At 43.5% G+C, this 15,678-nt stretch overlaps 2 protein-coding genes, 1 long non-coding RNA gene and 1 other non-coding gene across 5 annotated transcripts in view; 1 reads left to right on the top strand and 3 right to left on the bottom strand.

The window, feature by feature from the left end:
- The window catches only part of LOC105839325 (serine-rich adhesin for platelets), a 52,695-nt gene extending 43,069 nt beyond the window's left edge, over window positions 1-9,626 (bottom strand). The window contains 2 exon segments of the mRNA XM_036294061.1: window positions 88-850; window positions 9,372-9,626. Of these exon segments, the coding sequence (XP_036149954.1) occupies window positions 88-841 (754 nt within the window). The 5' untranslated portion in view covers window positions 842-850; window positions 9,372-9,626.
- A 344-nt stretch (window positions 9,627-9,970) lies between these two features.
- On the top strand, window positions 9,971-14,294 carry LOC105838894 (asparagine synthetase [glutamine-hydrolyzing]). Of its 2 annotated transcripts, XM_036294063.1 has the most exons (11): window positions 9,971-10,053; window positions 10,694-11,126; window positions 11,270-11,491; window positions 11,602-11,727; window positions 11,810-12,046; window positions 12,122-12,296; window positions 12,659-12,888; window positions 12,958-13,085; window positions 13,267-13,556; window positions 13,766-14,000; window positions 14,096-14,294. In XM_036294063.1, the coding sequence occupies exons 3-11, from the start codon at window positions 11,366-11,368 to the stop codon at window positions 14,226-14,228; spliced, it is 1,680 nt and encodes a 559-aa protein (XP_036149956.1). In that variant the 5' UTR covers window positions 9,971-10,053; window positions 10,694-11,126; window positions 11,270-11,365; the 3' UTR covers window positions 14,229-14,294. The 2 variants fall into 2 exon arrangements, with proteins under 2 accessions (XP_036149956.1, XP_012540269.2); XM_012684815.3 differs by having other exon boundaries at window positions 10,001-11,126.
- Window positions 11,579-15,356, bottom strand: LOC114255361. The gene is made up of 4 exons (XR_003626645.2): window positions 14,946-15,356; window positions 14,042-14,211; window positions 11,842-12,060; window positions 11,579-11,717 (listed from the first exon to the last, which is right to left on the bottom strand). It is a non-coding gene; the product is annotated as an uncharacterized LOC114255361 (long non-coding RNA).
- Window positions 14,943-15,015, bottom strand: Trnar-ccu. Its single transcript has one exon. It is a non-coding gene; the product is annotated as a tRNA-Arg (tRNA).
- Window positions 15,357-15,678: the final 322 nt, after the last annotated feature.

The following is a 15,678-nucleotide window of genomic DNA, read 5'->3' as shown; positions in this document are numbered from 1 at the left end:
CGGAAATCCGATTTGATCCGGGGAGGATAATCAACTCCCTGAAAAGCTGTCTGCCCGAAATAACGGGACGAAGGATCTCTCCCTCACCTTCCTCAGTTTCATACTCGTCCTCCTCCCGGCACTCCGATAATCTCCTGCCCCAGGGATATGGGCTGTGCGTCTGGTTCCTCGACGGCAGCCGGTTCACGTGCGATAAAAAGTAATGATGGAAGAAACTGTCCACGCCGTCCGAGTCCTCACCGGAGGACTGGAGCATGTCTTTGAGCGCCGCCAAGGAGGTAATGGTGTTGTAGTTGATCGCCGAGATCAGATCATCCTCGATGTCGCTGTCGTCCGTCGTGTCCTCGTTCTTGGACGCGCTGTCGTCCTTGGAGGTCTCCTCCCTGGAAGTCGCCTCCGTTTGCGTCGTCTCCTGGGCCGTTTCCGGCTTGGACGGCTCCGTCTTGTCCTCCGAACTGGTCTCGGACTCGTCGTCGGTCGTGCTGGTGGACGTGCTGTCGCTGGACGATGCCTCCTGCTGTTGCTGCTCCTTCTTCTCCTCCTCTTCACCGCCGGCCGTCCGCGTACCCTCCTTGCGCTCCTCCTCGTCGTCGGCGGACTCCTTGCTCACCTCGTCCTCCTCGTCGGCCTCCTCGTCGTCGGCCGACGACAGCGTCTTCTTCAGCGTCTTCATCTCGTTCTTCAGATTCATGTTCTCCAGGGACTCGCGCCTGTCCTCCGCCCTCATCTTCCGGTCGACGTCCTCCTGCCCGGTCGGATCGTCGTCGTCCCGCTTCCGGTTGTCCCCGTTCACGTCGCACTCGTCCGACTCGTTTTGCTTGTCGTTACCGGTGCCCTCCATTGAAGGAAGCTGAAAGAGAAGGGCGAGAATTATCGCTCCCGCGCGCAAGCAAGCCTTTGCGGTCCGGTCTCTCATAGTAAGTGAGTTTCCCCCATGGACACATACGCTAGGTTGTTGTACGATACGTCGATGCGATCGCGAAATAGAGCGCGTACCTACCGTCTACCGCAATGCGCCAGCGACATAGCGCGCGCCTATCCCCGTGTACGCGCGCGTTCGGAAGCGGCCCTCCTCGCCGCTCTTTCTCTCGCCGAGGATGACGCATCGAAACCGCGGGAAACGGAGCAATTAAAATAGTCCGCGGGTCCCGCGGTTATTCGATTCACGGAGGAGCAGGCGAGACGTTGCGTCGCGTTTTACGCGAGACCGCGAGAAGGAGACAAAGGGGCAAAGCGATCGGTACCCTAGCGGTTCCCTGGCCGGACGCCAGGGCTCCGTCGTCGTGCGCGAATTACTTGTTTACCGCGTGCTGACGCGTGACGTAAAACGCTATTCGGACCCGTTCCGAGGCAGCTTGGCGGACGTAGACACGTGACGGATCATGCGAAACCTCTCTCGCGCGAGCGAGCTAAGCGAGAAAAAACCAGCTTTATCGCTGATAATTTTTCCTTAGGAATGTCTCGCGATTCTCGACTGAGAAAGAGAACGAAAAAAAAAGAAGACAAGGAGAGAAGAAAGATTGAACAAGGGATTAATTCTTTAGCTCTTTGACTTGACAAGTAAATAATCTATATTAAACGTGTTCCGTTAGTATAACCAATTATTTATCAATATATAATTAATCGTTTGTTTCTACTATTAATATAATTATATTAATCAAATATTTAAGTTATGTCATCGAAGCTTGATTATTATTACTATTAACCTCTTCTTTCTACATACTGTTCTTTCGACTCTCGTTCGGGAGACAGTAAAAAAGAGAGAGAGAGAGAAAGAGAGAGATGCGAATTAAAAGTGAAAATTAAAAGCAATATTGCCGCGGTGCACTGTCCCGTGCCGATAAATGCGATTTTATATCGGCGTCTTATCTCGGAAGTGTCACGAGGAAATTCACCGCCGGGTCTTATCGTACGCCGCGCTGGCGAAATGCCACAAAAACAATGCGTAAAACTGAGTAATCCGCCACTGGAATTGCCGCGCGACAATTATCCCGCGCTACGTCCGTCCGTCCGTCCGTCCTCTCTGCATTTCCACGAAATCTGCTAACAATCGGATCTCCTCCGCTTGGCACGATCGTGACTTCCCGGCGTACGGATAATAGTGGAAACATCTTGGCATATGTAGAACACATACGTATATATCATAATATAAATTATTTAACGCTTATATTATATTTAAAAAAAACGTTGAAATAAAGAAAGCCAAGAGAGAAAAATAAAAAAATGTCAAATATAATTAATATCTCACATGTATCGGTCAATTTTTATAATTACGTTTGACATTTTTCTGTCTGTGCAAATGTTACTTTTATTAATCTAACGATTTATATATAAGTCACATTTTACCAAGTGTTCATATGTATCATAGCCTCCCTTGTTACAAACTTCCACCCGCAACATCTGCGACGCGCGAATACTAGTTCCACACAAGATTTTGCCCCCCCCCCTTTTTTTTTAAACGCGTAAAAAAAAAACTTTTTGCGCCGCCGTACGCTCAACAAGTTCACGCGGAACCGGCGTTGCCACGCAACCGGGGAGTACAATGTCTTTTACAGGCAGGACACGCGGCGTATTAATATGCTCGTCGGCATTGAGAACAAACAGCTGATTCAAGGTCGACGCCCACCGCCGCCGCCGTCGCCGCCGCTGTGCGCGCCGAACCCTTTGTACGAGTGTTTAACTCCGGCTAAACAATCAAGATTTACCGCTTTACACGTGCCGCGCGGGATCGCCGTCCGCCACGAAAAAACTTCCCGGACTGTAATGTCAGACCAGAAAAATCAACCTTTTTATCTGGTTCGATCTCGTTTCGTCAGCGCGACGCGACGTGGCCTCGATACACAAATGCTCGGCAAACATTTCGAGCTTATTAATTTCTACCGCGCCGCGCGGCGGCGAAGAAAAATATACTTGTGTTTTATCTCTTGGTTCTCTCTCTCTCTCTCTTTCGCGCGCGCGCGCAGCTTCCGTCACGACGCGTTACGCAAACGACAAAGCGAGGAAAAAAAAAGAAGCCGCGCGAAATAAGTGGTCGTAATAAGCCGCAGTCACATCTCTAACGCTCATCTACTACAGTAAACCATATATAAATTGCTGCCGGCGTTGCCCGTCTTGTCTCGTGACTCACTAAACGGCGCGCGAGTGACATACGTTAACGTAACTAGCTAATCAGGTCGGTTTTCGTGGCGAGAGAGATTGCCACGAGTTTCCCGGCTGTCTATGATGGAGACGCGGAGATGACGATGATGAGACTCGCGCGTGTAATGAGCGCGTGGTAATCAATCGCGCTCTACGACGAGAGGCGCACGTGTGTGCGTCTGCGTGTGGAAGAATTTCGCCTGGCACTTCTGCCGCGTATCGTATATCTCGCGATAAAATCCACGCTATTATGTAGTTATACGTTTTGCGTGGTCATCCAAGTGGCCGGCGCGGCGTGTGGGGCGATCTCCATCGTTGTCGGCCCGAAGCGCGTGACGATCGCCCCGGACCGGGCAGTAAGTGCACGTGCTCGGTATCAATTATCGTTCAAGTGAGTAAAGCGACCCGCGCGAGGCGAGCCGAGCCGAGGAGGAATTCCTCGTGCGCGAATCGATCGTTTAAGGAGAGGAGGCGGGAGAGGCTGCCGAGAGCTGGAAAAACATTCCGGAACTCGCGGATAAATCGGATCGGCCGATCCGGAGAGCAAGTGACAGCCTGACGCTCTTTGCATCGCTCTTTACCCCGAGTTTTACCGCGGGAATTTCGCGCGCGTTTCGTTTGCACAGGTGCGCGCGCAGCGGGGTGATCTCATCCCTGCACGGAAAAAAAGTTACTCTCAAATTGAAACTCATGCATTCAAATTAACGCGATCTTTGTTTTATGTATATATAAGCAGCAATGTATAATCTTCTTAGAAGAATTTGAAAACCTTGAATTTCAAGATATTATAGTCTTACTTCAATATTATAAGTATTATTTTAAAAATATGATATAATTGTTTTGATAATTTCATTCTAAGAAAGTTATAATCTCCGGTTTAAACGTGTATTATTTTCTATCCAATATTCTTTCTTTTCCATTCAAGAAAATTATTCATAAATAACAAGAATATTATTTTCTTGGTTAAGCTATATAAAAGTTTGAAATAAATCTTCATTCAAGTAAATCTTTTTGATTTAATGACGCGATATAATCTCATTTCAAGATTTCCGTATTCTTCAATATTCTTTTTTTTTCTGTGTGGCACCTTTTTGCGGACGCGAAACGGAGGGGGGAGGGGGAGAAAAGACATCGTCCTTCCGGACCGCGAGCGAGATATGACTCGCGACGACGTCTCGAATTTATCTTATCGTATCGGAGAGTTATCGAAAACTTTCCGAGTTCAACTTGACCGCGGCTGTCCTCGGCGAACGGTAAAATGCGCCCGCGGGAAAATTCGCGTTTTTCGCAAAAGTGCGTAAGTCGAACGGGCGTGCGGCGAATTTTCGTTGGTGCGCGAGGCGCTGCCAAAAGTGCCTCTCGCGACGACGATGAGTTTGTCGTCGTGAGAACGAGGCTGAACGACGAGAGTCGCCGGCGCTGATCAGTAATACCCCGTCGCCACGTTGTCTGCCGGCGCGCGCCGCCAGAGCCGCGGTCCGCAGGCGGTTTCCACCGCGAACGACTTTGTTATTGGACATTGCCGAGCCGAGCCAAGTTATGCAAATGTCCGCCTTTGAGGAGAGAAAAACAAATAGCGCGCGTATTTATTGCCGTGCGCTTGTTAACGTCCGTTGTATCTCGCGGAACCGAACCGACTGTCGATCGAGCGACCGCGCGGCGATAAAGAATAAAAAAAAAAATATATGAAATGAAATTGTTAATGAAAGACGGATCTTTTTCGTCTCCTGATTGTACCGACAGTGTACCATCGATGTGCGCGATATGCGACCAACGATCTGACGTTTCCCTCTGATAAAGTTTTACAAACTTTAATTCGAAAATAGTTTTTACAACATTTTATTAAGTTCCACTTAATTGTTCTTGAATGTTTCGTTAATCATGCCGTTGTACCAAAAGAGAAATATACACGGCCATTATCTACGTTGTGTCTAAAATACGTTGAGTCACTGTACCAGTTTCAAAATAAACAAATAAAAATAATTTTATTTTTAAGTTTTCACGTAAAAAAATATATCTTCTCGATATCACAGACGTGCGCCCGTTTTTTTTTATTTATTTAAAGTACTTTCAAAAAGTCTCTAAAAAATTCATAAACATATTTTCAAGTTTTTAGAATACACGTCTGTACTTTATTTCGAGGAAAAAAAAAGCATAATTTAATTATCTTTGGAATTTCCTGAAATTCTTATAGATATATATATCAGTCGGGCAGGGAATAGTCACGATAATATCTTGATGACATAATTACACTTAACATAATAACATTTCCAAGTAGAAAATATTTTAATCAAATTTGCATAAAAAGATGATAAATTTACTATTTGTTATTAAAGCCTTACGTTTTAATATTTTTCTTAAACAATTATTTACAGGTGCAGTGACCCTTTCTTATGCTTTCTGCAGAAATGACGTAGCTCATGAATCGAAGAAAGATATCATCTTGATGGCGAGTAATAAAACGAACAATGACAATATCACGCATAAGCGTCATCATCGCGGTTATGCGTTATTACCGTTATGTAATAATAATTGCAGACGCAATCACGCTCCATCGAAGATCGGCAATATCAGGTGCTCCCCATTTGGGCGGTTCGACACGAGTTTGCCATGTTTCCATGTCTGTGCTTTCCATTTTATTCGCGCTATTCTGCGTCAGCGAGTTCGGCTTTGCTACGATGAGCCGGAGGAAACAAAGGGAAGGGAAAAATGGACCTAAACCAAATTCTGTTAAATTAATGCAGTACATTAATTCAATGAAACATAAAATAATATAATATTAACAGAGTTAATATATTATATGTAATTTTATATTATTATAATATAAAATAATGGACATGATGTAAAAAAGCAGAATCTGGTGTGATTCGTTTTTCTTTTCTTTTCTGTTTCCTTACATATACTTAGAGGTTTATTCGCAATTTAATGAGCTGCAAAAACTCACTGTAAATCTCCTCAAAATATCGGTATAAATGTAACCCACAGATATTATAATATTTTCAGAAACAAATGTCACACATACCTCGAATATATATATATATATATTTACGCTATCTCACAATTACCACGATTTTCAGGGTAATTATTAAGAAAAAATTCTCTCCGTGTAATATGTACACAAAGTTACGCGAACGCGCGAATCTGTCCAAAGTACAATTAAAGGATTAAATTAGGAGTTGGCTCGCGTTTAATCAATCACATCGTTACCACGAAAGTGAATTGATTTTATTTTACACGTACGTATCTCCCCGAGTTCTATCGCGCGCGTTAACTTTGGCACGTGATGAAACACGCTCCTCGCTCGTCCGTGCGCCGCGGAGTTATCGATTCGGGCTAATTCAAGTCGCGAACGCAAGTGTGCCGCGAAAAGTTATGCAAATGGAAAGCGCGCGCCCACTTGCCTTTTCATCCCGCGTGTGCTTTCGATATATGTGAAACAAGGGGCGGCGGGGCGTTGAGGTTGGGCCACCCCGCGATCTCCTCCCCAATGCAAACGACGCGACGCGACGCGACGCGCGACACGTGCCGCCGCCCTCAAGCGAGATTCGAGAAGCGCAACTCGAGGTTTATTTATTAATTATTCGACAGCAAATGCGCGTCCTTTATTATTAGCTTATTCCACCGCCGGAAAATTGATTCGGCGACGTAAGAGAGTAATAAAAGCTTCTGACCTTGCCTCGCGTGTTGTCTTATTAAAGATATACATCTACGTATCGTACTCTCGGCACACAGGCGCGCCTCTCCCGCATGGAAAATCCTCTCTCTAAAAGTTGAGCCGCGGTTAGGTTTTACGAGTCCGGTAGCGTTTGAATATTTTACTCCTGCTCGTTTACACGTGCAAATGAGTGACACCGGAAAGCGAGCGCGTTTTCCCAGTCTCGAAATTGCGCGTTTTTCGCTTTCGACGGCGTTCGCGTGTACCGTATCAATGTATTTCTATGATTATATACGTTGCAACATTTATTTACGTGCAGCGGCATTTAAATCATTTGACGTAAAAAATATAGGTAGGTGTAAGACTGTATCATAATATCGCGGTAACGGTACACGGTTTTGAAGAATAAATATCAGCTGGATCTGAAAATAATTTCTTATTGGACCATCGAATTTTTTAAATCAAACAAGTTCTTTTTTTTTTAATCTAGGTAAAATATTATGGGATAAATAAATTGTACATATATGTTTTTTTGTAATCTATAATCAAGATGTTTTTTTTAATAAACTTATTTAATTTTAAGAATTCTGTTGATAGTCCAATAAGAAATTATTTTCAGATCCGGCTAAATTTTTGGATTCTTCAGCAACATGCATTATTACCACGATACTTTATTTAAATTTAGATTTATATATATATATATATATATGTGTGTGTGTGTGTGTGTGTGTGTGTGTGTGTGTGTGTGTGTGTGTGTGTGTGTACACAAATGTAATGATATAAATATGAATAAAAATAAAGCATAAATATAAGCAAAAATCAAACAAGTCCAGTGTTTCATATATTTTTCTCTTTTGAATAAATCTTCAAAACATTGAACAAAGCCAACAATTTTGTCCTTATGTCTGTTATATGTTCAGGGAAAAATTACCATAATTATACAACGAACGGTTTGAAGATGAGTCTCTGGTTTTCTGAAGATTCAACTCTTTAGACCTGTTTGGTTTTTGTAGGAAATCCTTCAGTTACTATCATTATTTTCTACGTCCAGTTAAATATATCGATACTTCAGCGAAACCGTTCTTTCTGTATAAAAGAGCAATATCGACTGCTAACAAGATTGTGCCTAACGAACGACAGACAGGTTAAAATATTTAGCTTCTCACGAAGAATAGCGATTCTAGAATATTTATGAACGTACGAATATCGCAGCCATGAACGTACAATGCACAGCCGTCTACCTGTTTGTCTGCTCAAAATTGCTAATCAACTAAAAATAAATTGTAAAACAGAAGCAAACGGCATAACGGAAGCGATGCGAATTAACAGAAAAAAGTTAATTAAACGCGTTCACGCGTTTCGATTCGAAATTGAAACGTAAACGCACATAGGCGCGTCTCCCTTGACGAGCCGAGGGAACAAGAGGAGAGAGAGGAGGGGGGAGGGGAGAGCATTGAGAAAAGAAAATACGTCCGCCTACCACCCGCGTGAGCAAGCCGCAACTAGCGCACGCGAGCCGCCAGCCACGTGTTACGATAATTAAGCGGAGTAATCGATAACGCGACGGAATCAAAAGCAACGTCCAATGTCCGTAACGGTCGCGGGGGATGGCCGAGGGAGATTCGCGGAATCGCGGAGGGTGCGACAATCTCCAGGCAGGGCGGGGAAAAAAGAGGGTGGGGGGAATTACAATTCGTTACGCGCGAATTAGAAAATGGAGCTGGCGCGCGTTTTTCCGCACAATATCGCGCTATCCGCCGTTACCTTAGGCTGAGATCGGCGCGATCGACGAATCTCCCCCGGGTAGTTCATGTCAACTTCGTCGTCGACCGGTTTCTCCCTTTCGCGGGAACGGAGGGGTGGAAACGGGGGTGAAAATCAGGGTGTCCGCGCGCGCGCGCGCGCGCGCGCGCGCTCGTTACGCCGATTACGAGTTACGTGCCGGTCGTCCCCGGGATGGCCGGCAGCAGCAGCAGCACCACCACCACCAGGTCGATCGATTCTCTCGCGGTCGCATTCGCACTCGCGCGGCGGAGGAGGTTAGGTCTCGGTCTCGCGCGCGGGCACAGGGAGCGGCGGCGACGACGACGAGGAGGTGCCATTAAGGCAACGACGCCGTCGCCACTCGCTCGCTCGCGAGATCGGAAGGAGCGTCTATCCTCCCGCTGTCCTCGCCGTTGCACGTCGGACACGTCCTTTTCGGAGCACGTCGGAGTATAGAGAGAAAGAGAGAGAAAGATAGAGATATCGACCGGTCGCCGCCGCCGGTCACACGCGAGCTCGCTGCCGAGGCCACGCGCTCCAAAGTGAGAAACGGAAACGTGGCGAGTAAAAAACGACGACGCGCGTACGCGCGCACGTATATCGGAACTTTAACCAGGCATTGCCTGAGCGGGCGCCCGAACACACCGAAACACCATAGCCTCTAACCTCGAAAGGCATTCTCGTTCACTCCTCTCTTTCTCTTTCTATCCTTCCTAACGACGCAAACGACAGCACCTTCAAATCCTGGTTCGCACTCGCTCGAGCATTCGTGGAACGGAGGATACGGAGCAACGACAAGAAATAATACACCTACCTACCGAAGGGCGAGGAGGGGGAGCAGCGGGCTATGGTGCACCGCGCGCCTATAGGCCGTGACACGGCCGGCAACGTATGGCGCGCATCCTCCTCGGAGCACCGGCGAACGCCGACTGTCCGCGTCGTCCCGCGCGCGTCAGCAGCAGCATTCAAGACGAGTACCCTCTATCGAGGAGGAGCGGCCAGCTGAGAGCCGAGAGCTGCTGCTGCTGCCACCACCGCCGCCGTCGCCGCCGCCGCTGGCTGCCTCCGTCGCTGGCCCCGTCCCCCGCTGCGGTGGACAACCGGCGGCGAGTACGCGTCGTCCGCGTTGTTCGTACCGCGGTGGCACGAATCGTCACGATTACGACACACCCGACGCGAGCGGCGCGCCCGCATCCGGAACACGACGGGAACACCAGAAGAGAGAGCAGGCCAGGGCTCGCTTTCCTGCCGCGGCGGGCACGCGCGAAGTATACGTATACCCGTATTACCCGTGCATCGCACCGAGAGAGAGGGAGGATCGAACGTATATACGGAAAGGGATAAACCGGAAGAGAGAGAGAGAGAGAGAGATAGAGGACGCGCGCGCGACGACGAAATTACGACGCGCCGCCACTGTTGTTGTTTCCCGCGGCCACCACTGGGTGGCGCCACCGAACGCGCGACCGTCGATGCCTTATCGCGAAATATCGCGCCACGTGAGCTATCACTTTGAACTCTCGATTTGATAATTTCATGCAATTATGCACCGTAGAGACGTAACATCCTGCATTTTTGTCTTTTAATAAAATTGCAAATCTTTTTTTCCTTCGTGCTTGTCTACGTTCTTTCAAGATTGAACGTAGCTGCGTCGAACAAAGTTCTTTTAAATTATTTTTAAACTCTATTAAAGTTTCTTAAGAATAAAATAAACTGCAGGGCCTCTAGTCAGTGGCACTAAAATCTGTTCAAGTGTCAATATTGCAGAAACGACATTTATTAAATTTAAAAAGATTGTATCGAGCACCGACATGATTCGGATTTTCGCACTTTGTCTTAACGAATATAACAAATTCCTCAGTAACTGATTATACTTTAATATCTCTAGAAATATTTGTAATGATTAAATTGTTTGTTAAAAAATTGTACATATAATTAATAATTAATTACAGCGCTCTTGGTTTTCCAAAGAAAAATTCACAAGACAAAACTGTTGAATCGCAGAGTGCTAATCTGTTTTGTTCCAAGAACGACGTATTGTAAGATACGTGTCTAGAATTAAAATACAACGGTCGCAAAATTATCGTCGACTTGGGCCGTCAAAAACATACGGATTAATATATATTTCTATCAGTGTAGATTCCACCAACATAGAGATATCAACTTGCTCTTTATTTTTTCCAAGTTCTATAAATTAGAAAAAGATAAAAAAGCGAGTTGAACTGAGATCAAAGTTAATCTACGCCGGCCGGAAATGGACATAAATATATATTATTTTAATATCGCTTGGAAATGCGAGAGCTTGTTACGGCTGCAAATTTATCACCAGCAAAACGGCGAGCGATTTTTTCGATGTCGCCAGATATTCCCTGCCGATCGATTTGTCCGCCGCTTCGCTCAAACGCGCGCGGCCTGTTACATCAGAAACGCCACGTTAGAAGCACGCCATATGTTTATTATGCGTGACGTCATTGACGTATCGGGAGATGTCGTATATAAAGCGCGGTACAGTGCTCCAATGGTAGCAGAACCGGCGTTGGTGGTGTTACCGTCTGTATTACGTCTGGTGGAGGTAAGCACTTTCGCGTGAGGGGAAAATAAAAATTTTATCTGTAGAATTTTTATTTCACCGTGTCATCGAGGTGTTATCGCTCTCTCATTCGCGACGAGAATAAAAAAATCTCGCAGAGTTCTTAAAATAGATCGTCCTTTCAGCGACACCGTAGCTAGACCGTCCGCGCGCACGTGGTATCGAAGAAGGCCGACACGCAACATATACGCACACACGAACGTTCGAATTACTCCGGCGAGATGTGTGGAATCTGGGCGCTATTTGGGCTGGACACGCAACCCTTGACCTGTATCTGCGAAAACTTCGATAAGATATCGCACCGCGGCCCGGAAGCATTTAAAATAGAGTTCGATAATCGAGTCAAGGTACATCTCTCTGCGGCCCGCTTATGCAGCCAACACAATTTTAATTAACTTACTTTTCATCTTTTTCACAAGTTCATCAATGTTTCATTTTCTTTTTTTTTCTTTTGCAGAATGGATACCTAGGATTTCACAGACTGGCCATCGTCGACGGCCTCTACGGAATGCAGCCGATGAGAATACTCAAGTATCCGCATTTATTCCTCTTGTGCAATGGAGAGTTATATAACTGTAAAAAAGTAACGTGTCGTTTCACCCTTATCTGCCCTGTATTCTATCGACAAAAGTCTAAAAGAAAAAAATAATGTTGCGATGTTGCAGTTACAAAAACAATATGACTTCGAGTACGTTACCAAGTGCGACGTGGAGGTGATCATGCACATGTACAACTACGCCGGCGCCAGCGGTGTCGCGTCGTCCTTGGACGGTGTGTTCGCATTTTGTTTGATGGACGTCCAGAAGAGAAGGATTCTGATAGCCAGAGATCCGTACGGCGTAAGACCGTTGTTCAGATTGTATTCGGATGACGGGCAGCTAGTCATCTCTTCGGAGAGCAAGGTGCACTAATGAAACTGAATTATAAATTCTGTCAATTACAATTAGCGTTCTTTCAAACGACTTGTTCTGTTTTAGGGTCTAATGGCGATATCGAAACATATAAATGGCAAGTCGAAGCTGGAGCCGTTCCCCCCAGGGCATTACGAGGAGTATGAAATTTTGAACGACGGTCGAACGAAGCTTCTGGAAAATTGTCGATATTACAAACTCGGCGACAAACCTTCTTTCAACACGTATGTTCCTTGGAATGGTGAGATAAATTATGATAAATATTCAATTGTGATAAAATTAATTTTCTATCGTTAATCCTCCCATCTACAATTAGATTTTTATATCTCCCTGTCTGCAATCTGAGTCTTTTTCATTCAATCCCAATTTTTCTTACTGGTGTCTTCTAAAAAAGCCGGAAAAATTCAAAATTATTTTCCAACATCTCTACGTTTACATTATCAAGTAGTTTTTAAATTCAAATGCTGAAACCTTTATTGAATAACAATTTAAATTTGAAAGTGAAATTTCGCTTACGCCAATGACCCAGATTTCAGACGAAGGTTTAATAGAATTTATGTATGAATCAGAATTGAACATTTTATAATGCTTCATCCATTACAGCTTTGAGTCCGAAGGACGTTCACGGTAACATCCGAAAGCTGCTCTCGGCAGCCGTGGAGAAACGCCTGATGGCCGACAGGCGGATAGGATGTCTATTATCAGGTGGATTAGATTCTAGCTTGGTTGCCGCCTTATTGGCAAAACAAGCGAAGGAACATAATCTACCGTACAAAATACAGAGCTTCGCGATAGGTATGGGTGACAGTCCGGATATCGTCGCTGCCAGACAGGTTTGTGGAAGCTCTCATATTTTTGCATTGTCAGCGATCACATGAAAACTGAAATTTCTCATGCAACAGGTTGCAGAGTACATCGGAACTGAGCACCATGAAATGATCTTCACGCAGCAAGATGTGATCAATGTACTGGACAAAGTTATATATTCCTTGGAGACATATGACATTACCACTATTCGCGCTTCTATTGGGTAAAACATTTTATTAACGAGCATACAATCTGTGATTTAGTTTCCAAATTGTTCAATATAACAAATTTCAAAATCATAGGAAAAGACGAATTTGCATGTAATTCCTTTTTTTCTTTTTTAAACTGGAAAAAAAGATGAGTTAGTGATGGAACGTTATGTGTAATACTGAAATTTTTTATAGGATGTACCTTATTTCGAGATACATAAAACAAAATACCGAGACGATTGTGATCTTTAGTGGGGAAGGTGCAGACGAGTTGGCCCAAGGCTACATCTACTTCAGAGACGCGCCTAATGCGATAGACGCGCACAATGAATCTCTCCGATTATTACAGGACATTTATTTATATGACGGCTTAAGAGCAGACAGAACAACCAGTGCTTTCAGTTTGGAGCTCAGAGTTCCATTCTTAGATCTTCAATTTACTAGCTATTATTTATCATTAGATCCTAGCAGTAGACAACCACAAGGTAGAGCAATGGCAATTTAAATATTACAAATTATGATAGATTTTTTAATGCTGGTTCTGTAAAATATAATTTCAATCTAATTTATATTGAACTTTAAATTCACTTTAATTTATTAAATCGTTAATAATTTAACCGAGTGAAATTGTCATTTATTAGTGTACAAACAAAAATTTTGGCGCAAATACTGCATATTGTTTTTATGTGCACAGGTGGAATTGAAAAGCACTTGTTGAGATCTGCATTTGACGGCACTGGTTTACTGCCCAACAATATACTTTGGAGGCACAAAGAGGCGTTCAGCGACGGGGTCGCTTCTATAAAGAAATCTCTCTTCCAAATAATTCAAGAAATCGTGGAAGATCGTGTTTCAAATGAGGAGTTGGAAAACGCTTATACAAAGTATCCTCATTGTACACCGAGAACGAAGGAAGCATACTATTACAGGTAATAGGAATAGAAATATCTTCAGAGTAAAGCGAGCTTACCCGTCATTCGACCGAGATGGATTATGCATCGTTTTCGCTTTGCTTTTGTCCCAGAAACGTCTTCGAGTCGCATTTCAAGGGGCAGGCGGAAAGTTTTACACCTTACTTCTGGATGCCACGCTGGGTGAAGGGTGTTACTGATCCATCCGCGCGATTTATTAAGCATTACGCTGCAAACGATGAATAAATTTAATTAACATAATTAATATAATTATATTTAAATTAAAATAAATAATATAATTAATAAAAACAAGTAATATAATTAATATAATAAAGTTACCCGATTTGAAAAAATAAAATAAGAGTGTTATACATACTTTATTATGTATAATATGAATATATTATAATTTATACTATTATTATAATCATATATTTATAATAATCATTATTGAGAAATTAAAATATTAATAAAGATCTTTTTAATATGCTGAAATAATAATAAAATTCTATTGTATTCTATAAAAGTCTTTTCATTGAATATATGTGTTTAGTCTCAGTGTACTATAGATATTTGCGATTAGATAAAATATGAACGATATTGGAAAATATAATTTTTGCAAGTAAAATGTTTATTATATATTATATCATGCTTGCATAAAAATTTATCTTCTCTGAGACTTTTAGATTTAGATTCATTATCACAAAACCTTCAGATACTAACAGTAATAAGTCTAATGGACCCACAGTCAATTATACAAATCTTGAATTGTTAAAGTAAATTTTAATATTCACCATTTTTATACAAATTGTCATTTTGTTGTTCCTTGAAATTATTAATTTCTAATTCCTGTGAGATTAAAAATATTATCCTGAAACTTTAATTCATTCAAAAAAATTCATATAAAATAATTTTAATTTTATTTAAAAAGAAAAAAGAAAGTTAAATTGTAAAAAGCAAATTTACCCCTGGTGGGACTCGAACCCACAATCCCCGGTTTAGGAGACCGATGCCTTATCCATTAGGCCACAGGGGCTGCCGACGTTCACTTCTTTCTGCAGGGATACATAAGCATGGACATTCCGTTGCCACAGAAAACACGAAAGGGAAAGAAAATACGCATGTGCTACGCGGAGATCGAACCGTAACCGCGCGAGAAAGAATAAAATTCGCAAAACAATTTACATTTTTTCCTCCGCGTTACTACACGCGATCGACGAAACCAAAGGAAATATACTACAGGATTCTTCGCGTTGCTTGAAATCCCCAACATTTTTTGCACTTTAAACGAGATAAATATATAAAACTCGAGCGCTGGAGAAAGAGGAAGCGAAGATGTCGAGTGCAAAAAATGCAAGTAATGGTTCCTGTACACAGGATGCGGAGAGATTTGCCGCGCGGCGGAAGTTAGCGCGGTAGCCAATCAAATCTTTCGCAGCGCGAAAAACATTAAATTCTCTCCAACTTTGATTGGCTACCGCGTAAATTTTTGCCGCGCGGCAAGCTTTGCCGAATCGCCATAGAGAATGAACGGAGGAATGAGACAATTGGCGAACAGTTCGACCAATCACAGTCGAGATCTCTCACGACTGCGAGGCGGCTACTTTCGAATAAGTGTTAGGGAAAACGATTAATTGAGAAAAATAGAAATATTTATAAAGGATGAAATGATGAAAATACTATTTAAAATAAATGTTTT

The sequence above is a fragment of the Monomorium pharaonis genome, chromosome 11, assembly GCF_013373865.1.
Source record: "Monomorium pharaonis isolate MP-MQ-018 chromosome 11, ASM1337386v2, whole genome shotgun sequence".
Lineage (NCBI taxonomy): Eukaryota > Metazoa > Arthropoda > Insecta > Hymenoptera > Formicidae > Monomorium > Monomorium pharaonis.
Note: the sequence above shows the minus strand (reverse complement) of the source record. Positions and strands in the feature narration are given on the sequence as shown.